Raw genomic sequence first — 15,578 nt, 5'->3', positions numbered from 1 at the left:
GAAATCATCTCCAAAATATCGTTATTTTTTAATCAAAGACATTATTATTATTATTAATTAATTTAGAATTATATAAAAGCCCCTTAGATATTCTCACATATCAGATTTGCCCTAACGAAAAATGTCCCTTAGATTAATTTAGAATCCTCCAATCCTCTTATGCTCTTCGTGCTGTAGCCCACTCCCGAACGCCACATTGTACAGCGTCATATTTTCCGCTCCATCCTAACGGAAACCCTGAGGGTTTCGCTTTTTGTTTTTCTTGGAATAGAAACACCATAATATTAATCAAATTAATTAAGCTATATTTCTTAAAATCAATCCCATATACTATGTTCTTATAAAAAGGTTTAAATTCTCTAGTAATGCCAATATTGAAGACTATCAAATGCCCTCTGGTGGTCAACCTAGCTCTAACTAGCATTAATGGTAAAAATGGCTGACAATTAAATAACGTGCCATAGAATTCTGCAGCAGCCCGCAAGGTGTGTTGCAGTATGATGCAACTTTTAAAGGAGCAACCACTGTAGTTTGTTTAAGGGCATAACGGGATTTCTTATAAGCGTCCGGATTAGTGTCCCGCTCCTTGAAAGCGGCAGCTCTAGCCTTTAGCTCGATGCGGATCCATGGCTTCTGGTTGGGATATGTACGTACGGTCACTGTGAAGACAACGTCGTCAATGCACTTATTTATGAAGCCGACGATTGAGGTTGTATGCTCCTTAATGCCATTGGATGAATCCCGGAACATATTCCAGTCTGTGCTAGCAAAACAGTCCTGTAGCGTAGCATCCGCGTCATCTGACCCATTCCGTATAGAGCGAGTTACTGGTACTTCCTGCTTTAGTTTTTGCTTGTAAGCAGGAATCAGGAGGATATAATTATGGTCATGTTTTAATGGGTCAATAGACCTTCATCAGGGTTGTTTCCACAGGACCACCATGTGAGGGCAGCATGTCAACACAATACTACAGAGCATTCAACTCCACAGTCAAATGCTGGGCTCGGATTTACAGTTGCATTGTTGACAAGGGCTGACATCCGCAGCGTGTACCGTGTGTGACCTCTGCGAATGTCAGGGCAATTGCCATTAAAAGGCGTATTGCCAAAAGTGCAGTACATTTGTCCTTTCATTTATCCCAGCCATGGCACTAAAAGTAAATGGACACAAACTGAGATATATCTTTAAAATCATCTTTATTTAAAATTTGTTCTCATACCGACCATAAGGCATCTGTACAAAGCACAGTTCCCATAGGGGTGTAAAAATCTCTTCCCTTAGATGTTGGACAGGTAGGTTGAATTATAAGCAGATATATTTCGGGGGCATTTTTCATCCTTCATGTATTCTCTTAATCAATAATCTTAAATTACAGCTATTCGTCTATTTCTTAGTTTTATTTCTTACAGCGTTCAGACATAGTGAGCTAAAGACAAAAACAGTGTTTATAGCCATCAAGTATGTACATACAGAAACAACACATCACACACAGCAGACTGCACAGCACTACGGGACACCACATCAATTCAATGCTCCAAATACAGCTATATACAGGTCCATACTATGGCACGATGTCGCTACATCACCACTAACTTTAATGGAGGTGGGGGTGAGAGGTGTGTGTGTGTATTTGTTTCAGGGGGGGGGGGGGGCTCATGTTGTTAGTTTATAAGGAGCACACAACCCTGCTACTGTAGCTTCCCCTGATCCCCTGCATGGAGGGAGGGAAGTGGATGGAGGAAGAGGTGGAGGTGGGTGAGGGCATTGCTTATACTCAAAGACAGGCATTGTGCAACGCTGGTGGTTCTCCTGAACCACTACTCGACCACTTTGACCCTGAACGTGACGCGCCCAAGGAACTTGTCACGGTCGTCACTGTTCCGCAGGTCGGAGCCCTCGATCTTACACTCCACGGTCAGCTCGTTGTTGTAGTCCTCCTTGGTCAGCAGAAGTTTGACCGCGACTAGGGGCTGTACGTAGGTTGACTGGCAAACACACAGGGAGAGATGGAGATGGACCACTGTTTATTCATATATGCGCACATCCACACACATAACAGTCATTGTCATGACAATACACTGTCATTAATGTCGTCTCAGGTGAATATAATCCACTCCCATACATTTCCTAGCATTCTCTTCTCGCCAGACTGCCTTGACAATGGTAACATTAACTACTTGTAATTAAATTAAATTATTCTGCATTCAATCTCATGAACAGTTTCCTTCTCAATATAAATATGTAGCGTAATGTACTTACATGTAAATTTTTGCCGTAATAAGGGAAGTACATCTTATCGAACCTCCCCTCGGATGGGAAGTACTGCATCTGCAGGGGGCTTTCTCTCTGTGGGAGTAAGAGGAAGAGGAGGATGGGGAGGAAGGAGGGGGTTGAGGAAGAGGAGGAGGAGGAAGAGGTGTGAGATCACAGAACTATACATATGAATGCACTTGGAACAAATGACTCTCAGAGCAACAATCTGACTAACTCTGAAAACAACGACATACAACAACCCTGTAGTGTACAAACAGACACACACACACACACACACACACACACACACTGTAGCTTTACACATGTGCACACGGCATGGACCACACAACATAGTGTAAACCACCACACACTCTCACAGTACACAACAGTTACCACACATGCGCACGCACGCATAATATAGCTACCAACCACTCACACATACCCGTACAAACACACGCACGCACACACATACAATCTGCCACCAGATGGTTCTCTATGGTTATCAGAATGGTCTACGGTGGAGAGGAGAAATTCAAATTAATTTAGAGAGAACGAGAGGAGGACAGATGGGAGTTAAAACACCAGTGAAGTATTTAAAAGAGCCAATTTTTTGGGCTGAAAAGCAGAGTACAGCATCAGTGTTTCTCTGTACACCTTTAAACATTTGCAAACAGGTCACAAAGTTCAGAGTTGACAGTCTTGGCGAGGGAGGGATGAAACCCAGATCACGCGCACTGAGAGAGAGAAGTTGTTAGAATGTCAGAGCCTGGGCCTGCCGAGTGGCGCAGCGGTCTAAGGCACTGCATTACAGTGCTAGCTGTGCCACTAGAGATCCTGGTTCGAGTTTAGGCTCTGTCGCAGCTGGCCGCGGCCGGGACACCCATGAGGCTGCGCACAATTGGCCCAGCATCGTCCCGGTTAGGGGAGGGTTTGGCCGGTAGGGATGTCCTCCAACACGTTGGTGTGGCTGGCTTCCGGGTCAAGTGGGCATTGTGTCAGGAAGCAGTGCGTCTAGGCTGGGTCGTGTTTCGGAGTACGCACGGCTCTCGACCTTTGTCCTCTCCTGAGTCCGTACGGGAGTTGCAGCGATGAGACAAGACTGTAACTACCAAATGGATACCACGAAATTGTGGAGAAAAAGGGGTAAAAGTCATGTCAGAGGCAGACAAACACCAGGGAAACTTTGTTAGTGGGAGCCATGGTGCAGGGGAGCAGGGTTCTAAAATCAATGGAATTAACCTTTTCAGCTTACCATACAGATATATATACACCAACTGCAGTTATATACAGTCAGTGACACGAATTACTAAGAAGATCAACGCTTTAATACTGACTATTCCTCAGTCTATATTGTCTCTGAGGTGATTAGGTACTGTATATAGGGGTTAGAGTAGAAAGCTCTAAAACATGAACGCCATGGATGCTGTTTAAAGCAAGAGGTCAAAGCGCCACATTACAGCGTTGGACAGAAGCAGCGCAGAAAGGTAATGGAGAAAGGCTAGCGCTAGGACCATGGGGAAACATAGGGGGCTATGACTCAATTTCTTACCCACCAGTGTACTGCTGGCCCTACAGGCAGCGTGGAGAGAAATCAAATACAGACGCGTGTGTGAAAACACAGACTGAAAAGTACATGTGCACACACACATAATGCACACACACACACACACACAATACAAAAAAAACAGACACAAAACTTGTCTCTAAAAGTCCTAGCACACAGAGACACAACCTGGAACACACACACAATTAACTGTTTGTTTGCTTACCTTAGCTGTGCAGTTAATGTAGGGGTCCCCGCGCGGTTTCAGTCCAATGATCTGCAGGAGTGAGAAGAATACATTCAAATACTATTATAGCAACCTTTCTTCACATGCGTTTCATACCCATTCCACAAGCTTGTTTGCATGTAAAAAAAATGATCGAGACACCAGATTTCAGAATGGTCTGAAAAATGGAAGCACTGATTTTGAGATAAAATATGTTAAGAAGCAGCTCAGTTAGTGACACAATGAGGTCATTCGATTTGAGCTGGCCAGTCAGTAGATGGGGGGGAACATGTGTGCTGCCTGCTTACTGAAGGGCCAGGGATTTCGACTGTCATAAACATAGCGTTCTCAGAGATGCCTCAGAATCTCCTTAATTGCCCCTGATTGGATTCCTTAAGTTGGATTTAACTGAATACCAAATCAGGCTACACGGAGGCCAATCAATTCACTCTGACCTCTATCCCTGCAAACAGAGACGCTGACACAGAACGCCCTGTCGGCACAGAGGATATTCCAAATAGTGATTAAGAAACAAGTGCAGTGGAAAGGACAGAGAATATGCACTTTTCAATATGAATTTGAACAAACTCTACTTCTGCATGAAGACGGAGAGAGGATACACTGAAAAGCTGTCCAGAGGCAATGGATCGAAGATAGGGAGGTATTCGTGTAAGTATTCGCTTGTGTGATGAGTGACCTTTCCTGAGACCTGAAGACATGTGTTTACCTCCCAGAGCTGATAGCTTTAAGGCTTAAGCTCCAGTCTATAGGCTTTAGCTCAGTGGGCTAATGCCGTCTAATGCATTTTCAGAAGAGCAGAACCGACAATCTCTAGTCGGGGCACTCACCCTGTTCATCTTGACGAGGACGCAGGGTTTGCCCTCGGCGTAGCCAAAGGTGGTGTCAGACAGGCCGGAGCACTGCCGGAGCAGACTGCGCTTGAACTGGCACACCTTCTTCTCCTCCTGGTCATCCTGCTCATAGTACTCTCCCACCATACACAGCTCGTTCTTCTCCTGCACAGTGTCGTTGTATTCTGAGGGGTCCCAACATAGGGCACAGACTCAAGTTCCACTGTGTTTGACAGCCTATGCTATTTACCTGGTACAGACAGTATTCGCCTAAATATTACGTTATGTCAAAATTGTAGCTAATAATTATTTCACAGCAACGTATTCATTACTTGTTTGTTTGTTTGTTTGGGATACATATGACATAATCAGTTAGCCAGTTTTGTATGTAAAACGTAGTTAGTGTGCATACACCAGTGGAGGCTGCTGAGGGGAGGACGGCTCATAATAATGGTTGGAACGGAGCGAATGGAATGGCATCAAGCCACGTGTCATTCCACTCCAGGCATTACCACGAGCCCATCCTCCCCAATTGAGGGGCCATCAAACTCCTGTGGCATACGCATATTCCAGTGCCACTGCCAAGGATTACAATGCACTTTCAAGTCAGGTAGAATACTCCTTAGTCATGTACACAAAGTGTAATCAACTCTAACTACTTAATCTCTAATTTCCTTTACCGTGGTGGCCCAACACTAATACTGTATTTGTCCATTGGAGTATTTGTCCATTGGAAATGTACACATTCTTTCGAAAAAAATGTATGGGACTGAAAGAGGGATTCTATCACTCACGCTGAAGGAAGTTCTCCAGATGCTGGACATACTGGCCGTACTGCTTAGGGTCGGTGCGGTTGAAGACGATGTCCAAGGACCGGGGCCTGATCACCAAACCTGAGGACAGGTAGGGGCGAAACATGTCACGTCAACCGTCTGCATCTACTAATGTTATGGAGATGGTCCAGGCAACCTCGCTCACGTGACGAGTATCCTTGCATGAGACCTGAAGATTTGTGTTAGATCCCCGAGCGAATGCCTGGGCTTTAGCTCAGCAGGCTAACTCAATTCTGGGGGCACGCAAATGACCCCAATTCAAATCCAGCTTGTCACATTAATTAATGCTCTTCATATAGCAAATGACAGATATAATATTATTTTTTATCAAAATCTTATACTTACAATAAGCCACATGTATTGCTTATTATATTCTTATGCTGCCTGACATTGTTCGAAAGGTTTGCGGGGAGAGTTGTTCAAAAAAAAAGTTTAATTAGCTAAGTTTTCAAAACCGCCAATGGAATAAATTGTCAAGAGAGGAGTGTGTCTGTCTGTGTGTGTGTGTGTGTGTGTGTGTGTGTGTGTGTGTGTGTGTGTTGTGTGTGTGTTGGTGTGTGTGTGTGTGTGTGTGTGTGTGTGTGTGTGTGTGTAAGAGAGAGAGAAGCTTGCTATACTATACTTGCATTCTACACATTGTTTGCCAAACCCCAAAAAGAAGCTAGTCAGAAGATTTGCATTTTAGCCGCAACTCTGCAGGTTCTGCGACATAGCCTTAGAAACTTATACAAGAGCAGGATGAGTTTTACAAGAGCAGGAAGAGTTACAAGACAGAATCCCATTCGAGAAGTTTGGCTGCGAATGGGAGAGGGCATAAATGCGCAGTATGGCTCAATTGGTAGAGCATGGTGCTTGCAACGGCAATATCATGGGTTTGATTCCTGCTGGGGCCACCCTTACAAAAATGCATGACTGTGAGTCTCTTTGGAGAAAAGCATCTGCTAAATGGCATACATTATTATTATTATTATAATATACAGTATTAGGACTTGTAGGCCTAAAGGAGGGGAGTTAGTTTCATGATGGCCTCTCTGTCAGAGCCATGGAGATGGAGAGAGGCTGTGGGGGCAGAACAGATGGGTTCTATACTGGCAGACCAGCGGGAGGATACCTGCACAGCCTGGGAGACAGACTCTCTAACTCCTACACACATGCACACACACAACTCTGCTCCATAATTCACAGGATCATATTTCGAACTGTTCTCTTTTTTTTGTTACACTGGCACAGTATTTTATTTTTAAATTTCTAAAATGCCAACAGCAGTCAGTCAGAGTTTGACTGATCTGTTAATTCCCTGATTGCTTGCGTGTTTTGGCAGCGGCAGTCAGCTCCTCTGAATAAGAAATGAATGGCACTGGGCTCCTAACAAATTGTGCCACTGTGTGTGTTTTTTGGCGTTATTTATAACTTATTTTGTACATCATGTTTCTGCCACCGTCTCTTATGACAAAAAAGAGCTTCTGGATATCAGGACAGCGATTACTCACCTCGTACTGGACAAATATTTTTTCTTTAACGAGTCAGACGCGAAGGATTTACTTCAGACACTCGACAAGGCCCAAATCCCCGTCATTCGCATGAGAAAGAGATGTAGATATCGGGGACATAGGTCGGGGTGCCTTGTAAGGATCCGACGGCGAGTGGGTAATCTGCCTCTACCATCAGTCCTATTAGCCATTGTACAATCATTGGATAACAGAATAGACGAGCTACAATTTAGAATATCCTACCAACGGGACATTAAAACTGTAATATCTTATGTTTCACCAAGTCGTGGCTGAACAACGACATGGATAACATACAGCAGGTGGGGTTTATGCTGTATCTGCAAGATAGAACAGCTGCCTCCGGTAAGACTAGGGGTGGCGGTCTGTGGAAATTTGTAAACAACAGCTGGTGCACGAATTCTAATATTAAGGAAGTCAAGAGGTTTTGCTCGCCTGAGGTAGAGTATCTCATGATAAACTGTAGACCACACTATTTACCAAGAGATTTTAAATCTATATTTTTAGTAGCGGTCTATTAACCAGCAAAAATCGATGCTGGCATTAAGACTGCACTCAATGAGTTCTATAAGGCCATAAGCAAACAGGAAAACGCTCATCCAGAGGCAGTGCTCCTAGTGGCCGGGGACTTTAATGCAGGGAAACTTAAATCTGTTTTACATCATTTCGACCAGCATGTTAAATGTGCAACCAGAGGTAGAAAAAAAAACTTGACACCACCTTTACTCCACACTCAGAGACGTGTACAAAGCTCTCCTTCGCCCTCCATTTGGCAAATCTGACCATAATTATATCCTCCTGATTCCTGCTTACAAGCAAAAACTAAAGCAGGAAGCACCAGCGACTCTGTCAATACAAAAGTGGTCAGATAACGCAGATGCTAAGCTACAGGACTGTTTTGCTAGCACAGACTGGAATATGTTCCGGGATTCTTCTGATGACATTGAGTACACCACATCAGTCACTGGCTTCATCAATAAGTGTATCAATGACATCGTACCCACAGTGACCGTACGTACATACCCCAAACAGAAGTCATGGATTACAGGCAACATCCACACTGAGCTAAAGGGTAGAGCTGCCGCTTAAAAGACGCTTATAAGAAAACCCGCTATGCCCTCCGATGAACCATCAAACAGGCAACGCGTCAATACAGGACTAAGATTGAATCTTACTACACCGGCTCCAACACTCGATGGATGTGGCAGGGTTTGCAAACTATTACAGACTACAAAGGGAAGCACAACCGAGAGCTGCCCAGTGACAATAGCCTACCAGACGAGCTAAATTACATCTATGCTCGCTTCGAGGCCAGTAACACTGAAACATGCATGAGAGCATCAGCTGTTCTGGACGACTGTGTGATCACGCTCTCCATGTGAGTAAGACCACGCCGATGTGAGTAAGATCTTTAAACAGTTCATCATTCACAAGGCCGCAGGACAAGATGGATTACCAGGACGTTTACTCTGAGCATGCGCTGACCAACTGGCAAGTGTCTTCACTGACATTTTCAACCTGTGCCTGACTGAGTCTGTAATACTAACATGTTTCAAGCAGACCACCATAGTCCCTGTGCCCAAGAACACTAAGGTAACCTGTGTAAATGACTAGCGACCTGTAGCACTCACGTCTGTAGCCATGAAGTGCTTTGAAAGGCTGGTCATGGCTCACATCAATACCATTATCCCAGAAACCCTAGACTCACTCCAATTTGCATACCGCCCCAACAGATCCACAGATGATGCATTCTCTATTGCACTCTACACTGCCCTTTCCCAACTGGACAAAAGGAACACCTACGTGAGAATGCTATTCATTGACTGCAAGTCAACGTTCAACACCATAGTGCCCTCAAAGCTAATCACTAAGCTAAGGATCCTGGGACTAAACACCTCCCTCTGCAACTGGATACAACACACCTGCCACGCTGATCCTCAACACTGTGACCCCTCAGGGGTGCGTGCTCAGTCCCCTCCTGTACTCCCTGTTCACCCATGACTGCATTGACAGGCACGACTCCAACACCATCATTAACCTTTCACTGCTACCAAACCCGGATCCGGGATCCCCCCCATCACAAAAGCTGACTAGCATAGTCTAGCCTAAAGCTACAGGGATATCATATAATAAAATGTTCATGAAATCACAAGTCCAAGACACCAAATGAAAGATACAGATCTTGTGAATCCAGCCATCATTTCCGATTTTTTAAATGTTTTACAGGGAAGACAAAATATGTATTTCTATTAGCTAACCACCATAGCAAAAGACACAACTTTTTTTTGTCCACCATTTTTCCCTGCATAGGTAGCCATCACTAATTCGACCAAATAAAGATATAAATAGCCACTAACCAAGAAACAACCTCATCAGATGACAGTCTGATAACATATTTATTGTATAGCATAGGTTTTGTTAGAAAAATGTGCATATTTCAGGTATAAATCATAGTTTACCATTGCAGCCCCCATCACAACTCTCACTAAAACAACTAGAATAACTACAGAGACCATCGTGTATTAGCTAATTACTCATCATAAAACATTTCTTAAAAATACATAGCGTGCAGCAGATGAAAGACACAGATCTTGTGAATCAAGACAATATTTCAGATTTTCTAAGTGTTTTACAGCGAAAACACAATATAGCGTTATATTAGCTTAGCACAGTAGCGAACATCACACCAGCATTGATTCAAGGCAAAAATAGCTATAACGTATAAACCACCAAAATATATTAATTGTTTCACTAACCTTCTCAGAATTCTTCAGATGACAGTCCTGTAACATCATATTACACAATTCATATAGAGTTTGTTCGAAAATGTGCATATTTAGCGGCAGAAATCGTGCTTATACATTGAGAATAGTGTCCAAACTCTCAAGCAATCTGTCCGGCGCCATCTTGGAACGGCACCTATACTTATCRAAAACTATTCATAAACTTGACWAAAAAAATACAGKTTGGACAGCAATTGAAAGACAAATTAGTTCTTAATGCAATCGCTGAATTACATTTTTAAAATTAACCTTACTGCGCAATACAGGGTCCGATAACGCAAGGCTACACTGCAAGAAATGGCGTCTCATGCATTTTACTTTTTTCAACAGAACAATGAATTATCAGCATAAATAGTTCTTACTTTTCGATGAACTCTCATCAGAATCTTGGGATAGGTGTCCTTTGTCCAAAAGAATCGTTGCTAGGTTGGAGAACGTTGTCTTCAGAGTTGCAATTAGCAGTAAACATTAGCCAGAAAGAGAGAGATACCCAAGTCCTACAGCGCCAAGGAAATAAATACCCGAAAATCGCAAATATACTGACATAAACTGAAATAATTCGGTTCAAAATAACAAGATTATGATGTCTTTAAAGCCTATATCGAATAAAAACATGACCGGAATTATCTAAGGAGCTAAAACCAGAGCTTCTACAACGACATGCCAAGCTCCTCTTTGCGCCCGAGCGGAAGATCCAAAAGAACGGCCACCGTGATTCCAATCAATTTATAACCTTTGGGAACTACGCAGAAAGTCCATTTCAAGTCTCCCTATTCGCTGACACCCAGGGGAAGGCGTATGCAGTGCATCTCAACCAATAGAGGACAGGCAAATTAATACACAGATCTCAGAACAGCCAGTAAAATTCTGCATTCTGACATACACATAGGAAAATTGCTCAAGTCGAGTTCTGTTTCACCCACAGATATAATTCAAACGGTTTTAGAGACTAGAGAGTGTTTTCTATCCAATAGTAATAATAATATGCATATTGTACGAGCAAGAATTGAGTACGAGGCAGTTTAATTTGGAAACGAATTTGGACTATGTCGAAATGGCACCCCCTAGTGGCAAGAAGTTGGTTGCTGACGACAATACAATGGTAAGCCTGATCACCGCCAACGATGAGACAGCCTATAGGGAGGAGGTCAGAGACCTGACAGTGTGGTCCCAGGACAACAACCTCCCCTCAAAGTGAGCAAGACAAAGGAGATGATTGTGGACTACAGGAAAAGGAGGACCGAGCATGCCCCCATTCTCATCGACGGGCTGTAGTGGAGCAGTTTGAGAGCTTCAAGTTCCTTGGTGTCCACATCACCAACAAACTAACATGGTCCAAGCACACTAAGACAGTCGTGAAGAGGGCACGACAAATCCTATTCCCCCTCAGGAGACTGAAAAGTTTTGGCATGGGTCCTCAGATCCTCAAAAAGTTATACAGCTGCACCATCGAGAGCATCTTGACTGGTTGCATCACTGCCTGGTATGTCAACTGCTCTGCCTCCAACCGCAAGGCACTACAGAGGGTAGTGCGTACAGCCCAGTACATCACTGCAGCCAAGCTTGCTGCCATCCAGGACCTCTATACAAGGTGGTGTCAGAGGAAGGCCCAAAAAATGGTCAAAGACTCCAGCCACCCTAGTCATAGACTGTTCTCTTTGCTACCGCACGGCAAGCGGTACCGGAGCGCCAAGTCTAGGTCCAAAATGCTTCTTAACTGCTTCTACCCCCAAGCCATAAGACTCCTGAACAGCTAATCAAACGGCTACCCAGACTATTTGCATTGTCCAACCCCCTCTTTCATGCTGCTGCTACTTTCTATTTATTATCTATGCATAGGCACTTTAACTCTACCTACATGTACATATTACCTCAATTACCTTGACTATCCTGTGCCCCCACACATTGACTCTGTACTGGTACCCCCTGTATATAGCCTCGCTACTGTTTTTTTTACTGCTGCTCTTTAATCATTTGTTATTTTTATTATATTTTTTACTCATCTATTTTTTACTTAACACTTATTTTTCGTAAAACTGCCTTGCTGGTTAAGTACTTGTAAGTAAGCATTTCACTGTAAGGTCTACACCTGTTGTATTTGGCGCATGTGACAAATACAATTGGATTTGATTTGTCAAGCCAGTAAGGGAAGCCAGTAAGGGCTTCAGTGGGACACGGCAGAGTCCGAGACACTGTGTATGCCAGGCGCAAGCAGAGACAGCTCTGGTGTTAGTGAGTGAGCATGCTCCCATTCTGCAGGAGCCTTGTCTATGTGTCCACAGCAGTCCAGATGCAGCGAGAAAAGAAAGCGACGCAGTCCTGTGAGAGATAATGACATGTTTGAGAAAGAGTGGACATATTCATATTTTATGTGTGTGTGTGAAGAGAGAGAGAGAGAGAAAGAAAGGAAGATTGAGAGAGAGAGAGAAAGCAAAAGAGCACGAGAGAGAGAAAGAGTAAGTGAATGGTTGAATTTCAATATGAGCACTATTCTGTTTAGGTTGAGTGTCTGTTTTGTTGCAGCGTAATAAGTCACCTGGACTGGCCACTCGGTCGCGGTACTTAGGAATGTTGTCGTCCAGTGTCTGCAGCATGACCCACATGGTGAGCGTGAACATCCCTGCCAGGAACCCATAGAAGACCAGGTAGAAAAGCAATATCAGGGCTGAGGAGAGAGAGAAAGAGAGAAAAAGAGAAAACAATGACTCTCTGTTAATCACACAATCTTGGCACAACAGATCAAAATTATTCTTCCCATCAGTGTAAGTCATGTGACTTGATTTTTTGTCCCCATAATTATGTTGCAAGTTCAACAGTGTGTGTGTGTGTTTGTACATGTTTTACTTTACTTGTGAGTACCAGAAGTCCTCACAAGAAGAGTAAACCAACAAAAATACAAAGTGAGGACACATTTCCAGTCCTCACTTGTCAAAAGGATATTTTAGGCTTAGGGGTTAGGTTTAGGGTTATGGTAAGAATTAGGGTTACGTTTAACATTTTACTGCAGTGGGCTAAATCACGGTGTTCCTTGGTAGTCTTTAATACATCTTCTTTGAAACAAAAGTATACACCTCACACACATGGTTATGGGCTTAAAACAAAGAAGAAGACACCTGTACCATGTCAGATATAGAGATGAAATGTATGACATTTTGAGTTTGCATCCAAATATTACACATTGCAGAAGACTGAAATATAACAGAACCGTTTGACATAGAAACACCAGACTTTCGGCAGGTTTTTGTAAATAATTATGAAAAATATTGATAACACACCACCCATGAGGCCACTGGAGGGTGATTTGGTCATTTGACTGCAGGAAAGGGTTGTAACTACGGTTAGGGGTTAAGGTTAGGGTAAAGGTTCGGTTTAGGGTTAGGATTTTGAATGGGAATCAATTGTTGGACCCCAAAATGTCCTCACAAGTATAATAAGACATAGCTGTGTGAGTGTGAGTGTGTGTTTATATAGAGAGCAAGAGAGACAGAAAAAGATTTACTCTTTGTGACAAAGCACCTCACCACTTTCAATCTCATTGTAAATCAATTAATTCTCCTATGAATCTCTGTCAAATGTCCATTTTGGCCATATCAAACTGGGGGCTCTACTAAATCCGTATCGCGGAAGTTCAACGTTACGGCATGGTTTAAAGAGACTGCATTCACCGTATACCCTGCATATGTCGGCTCAATCGGAAATCACCTTTACATTTCTATTCCACAATCATTAACGCTTCAGTGATACAGATTGAATAGAGCCCTAAGCCCTACTGATGCTACTCTCTCCACAGACACTCTCCAGACTGAAATAAACTAAATAACTACTGAGCCAATCCGAGCCAAAATGTACTGCACAAGCTTGGTTAAGCATCCACCATAGTACCATAGTTCCTGGAACCATGCTGGAGAGGACAATGTGAAAGAAAATATCATGGTCAGCACAGTGTGTGTGTGTGTGTGTGTGTGTGTGTGTGTGTGTGTGTGTGAGTGAGAGTGAGAGTGAGAGTGAGAGTGAGAGTGAGAGTGTGAGTGAGTGAGTTGTTACAACATTGTTACAACAGCGTACATAGCCAATAGTATAACATTTGAAATCTCTACATTCTTTTAAAACTTTTGTTGAGTATAATGTTGACTTATTGTTTATTTTCCTTTTGTTTATTGTCTATACCATTTGCTTTGGCAACGTAAACATATGTTTCCCATGCCAACAAAGCCCTTTGGATTGAATTGAATTGAGAAAGAAAGAAAAAAAAAGAGAGAGAGAGATCAGCTAAGGACGTGTGACATCATGACAGTGACAGAAAAGACAGTTGTCCTTTTAAAAACCTCCAGCACACAGGTATTCTTATAAGTCCCACAAGACAAACCAATGTCGATTTCAAGTTAAACCAGTCAACAAACCTGTTTTAAGATCCATTACATTTATTCTTGAGCATACATACATACAAGAACCTGTATTATTAAAAAAATTATGTGACATTGACGATCAGAGTCGTTAAAAAAAGCCTGTACAGATCTGAGAGCAGGCTGGGATATAGTGTAGATGACAGGACGGCAACATTACATTTGAGTAATTTAGCAGGCGCTCTTACCCAGAGCGACTTAGTGCATTAATCTTAAAATAGCTAGGTGGGACGACCACATATCACAGGCATTGTAAGTGCACTTTTCCTCAATGAAGTAGCTATCAGCAAAAACAAGTGCAATTGTGTTGGTTCAGGATTTCAGGTGAGTATTTAAGAGGCTCTTTGAAGAGGTAAGGATTCAGGTGAGTATTTAAGAGGCTCTTTGAAAGAGGTAGGGTTTCAGGTGAGTATTTAAGAGGCTCTTTGAAAGAGGTAGGGTTTCAGGTGAGTATTTAAGAGGCTCTTTGAAAGAGGTAGGGTTTCAGGTGAGTATTTAAGATACTCTTTGAAGAGGTAGGGTTTCAGGTGAGTATTTAAGATACTCTTTGAAGAAGTAGGGTTTCAGGTGAGTATTTAAGATTCTCTTTGAAGAGGTAGGGTTTCAGGTGAGTATTTAAGATTCTCTTTGAAGAGGTAGGGTTTCAGGTGAGTATTTAAGATGCTCTTTGAAGAGCTAGGGATTCAGGTGAGTATTTAAGATGCTCTTTGAAAGAGGTGGGGTTTCAGGTGCTTTCAGAAGATGGGAAGGGACTCCGCTGTCCTTGCTTCAGGGGGATTTCCCTGGTGTCTAATGGATGAAGAACAGAAAGCTTGCTTAAAAGATACATTATATATAGACGCTGTATATACTATATCTCTATGGTGGAGAGTCACTATTACACCACGCATGGTACCTCGACAGAAACACTGAGGTTCAGGGAAGAGCCCACTCACAGCTATTTTTCCGTGCTTCAACATCTGCATTGCTTGCCGTGTGGCGTTTCAGGCTGGGTTTTCCGTGCAGCACTTTGTGACATCCGCTGATGTAAAAAGGGCTTCATAAATACATTTGATTGATTGATAGTACAGGGCAATAAAGTCACAGAACAAGAAAGAGAGAGGGGAATACAAAGAAAGAGGAGAGAGAGAGAGAGATACAAAATGAAAGAAACAGGTGAAAATAGGGGGGGTGAGAAG

The 15,578-nt window shown here is 43.0% G+C and overlaps 1 protein-coding gene across 1 annotated transcript in view; it reads right to left on the bottom strand.

Moving 5' to 3' along the window:
- Positions 1-1,179: 1,179 nt before the first annotated feature.
- LOC111960651 (sodium/potassium-transporting ATPase subunit beta-3-like) overlaps positions 1,180-15,578 on the bottom strand; it is a 36,366-nt gene continuing 21,967 nt past the window's right edge. The window contains exons 2-7 of the mRNA XM_023982759.2: positions 12,534-12,662; positions 5,668-5,766; positions 4,871-5,058; positions 4,023-4,073; positions 2,260-2,346; positions 1,180-1,985 (exon numbers count right to left, since the gene is read on the bottom strand). Of these exons, the coding sequence (XP_023838527.1) occupies positions 1,818-1,985; positions 2,260-2,346; positions 4,023-4,073; positions 4,871-5,058; positions 5,668-5,766; positions 12,534-12,662 (722 nt within the window). The 3' untranslated portion in view covers positions 1,180-1,817. The remainder of the gene's footprint in view (positions 1,986-2,259; positions 2,347-4,022; positions 4,074-4,870; positions 5,059-5,667; positions 5,767-12,533; positions 12,663-15,578) is intronic.

The sequence above is a fragment of the Salvelinus sp. IW2-2015 genome, linkage group LG4p (assembly GCF_002910315.2).
Source record: "Salvelinus sp. IW2-2015 linkage group LG4p, ASM291031v2, whole genome shotgun sequence".
NCBI lineage: Eukaryota > Metazoa > Chordata > Actinopteri > Salmoniformes > Salmonidae > Salvelinus > Salvelinus sp. IW2-2015.
This window is presented reverse-complemented; position numbering and strand designations above follow the sequence as displayed.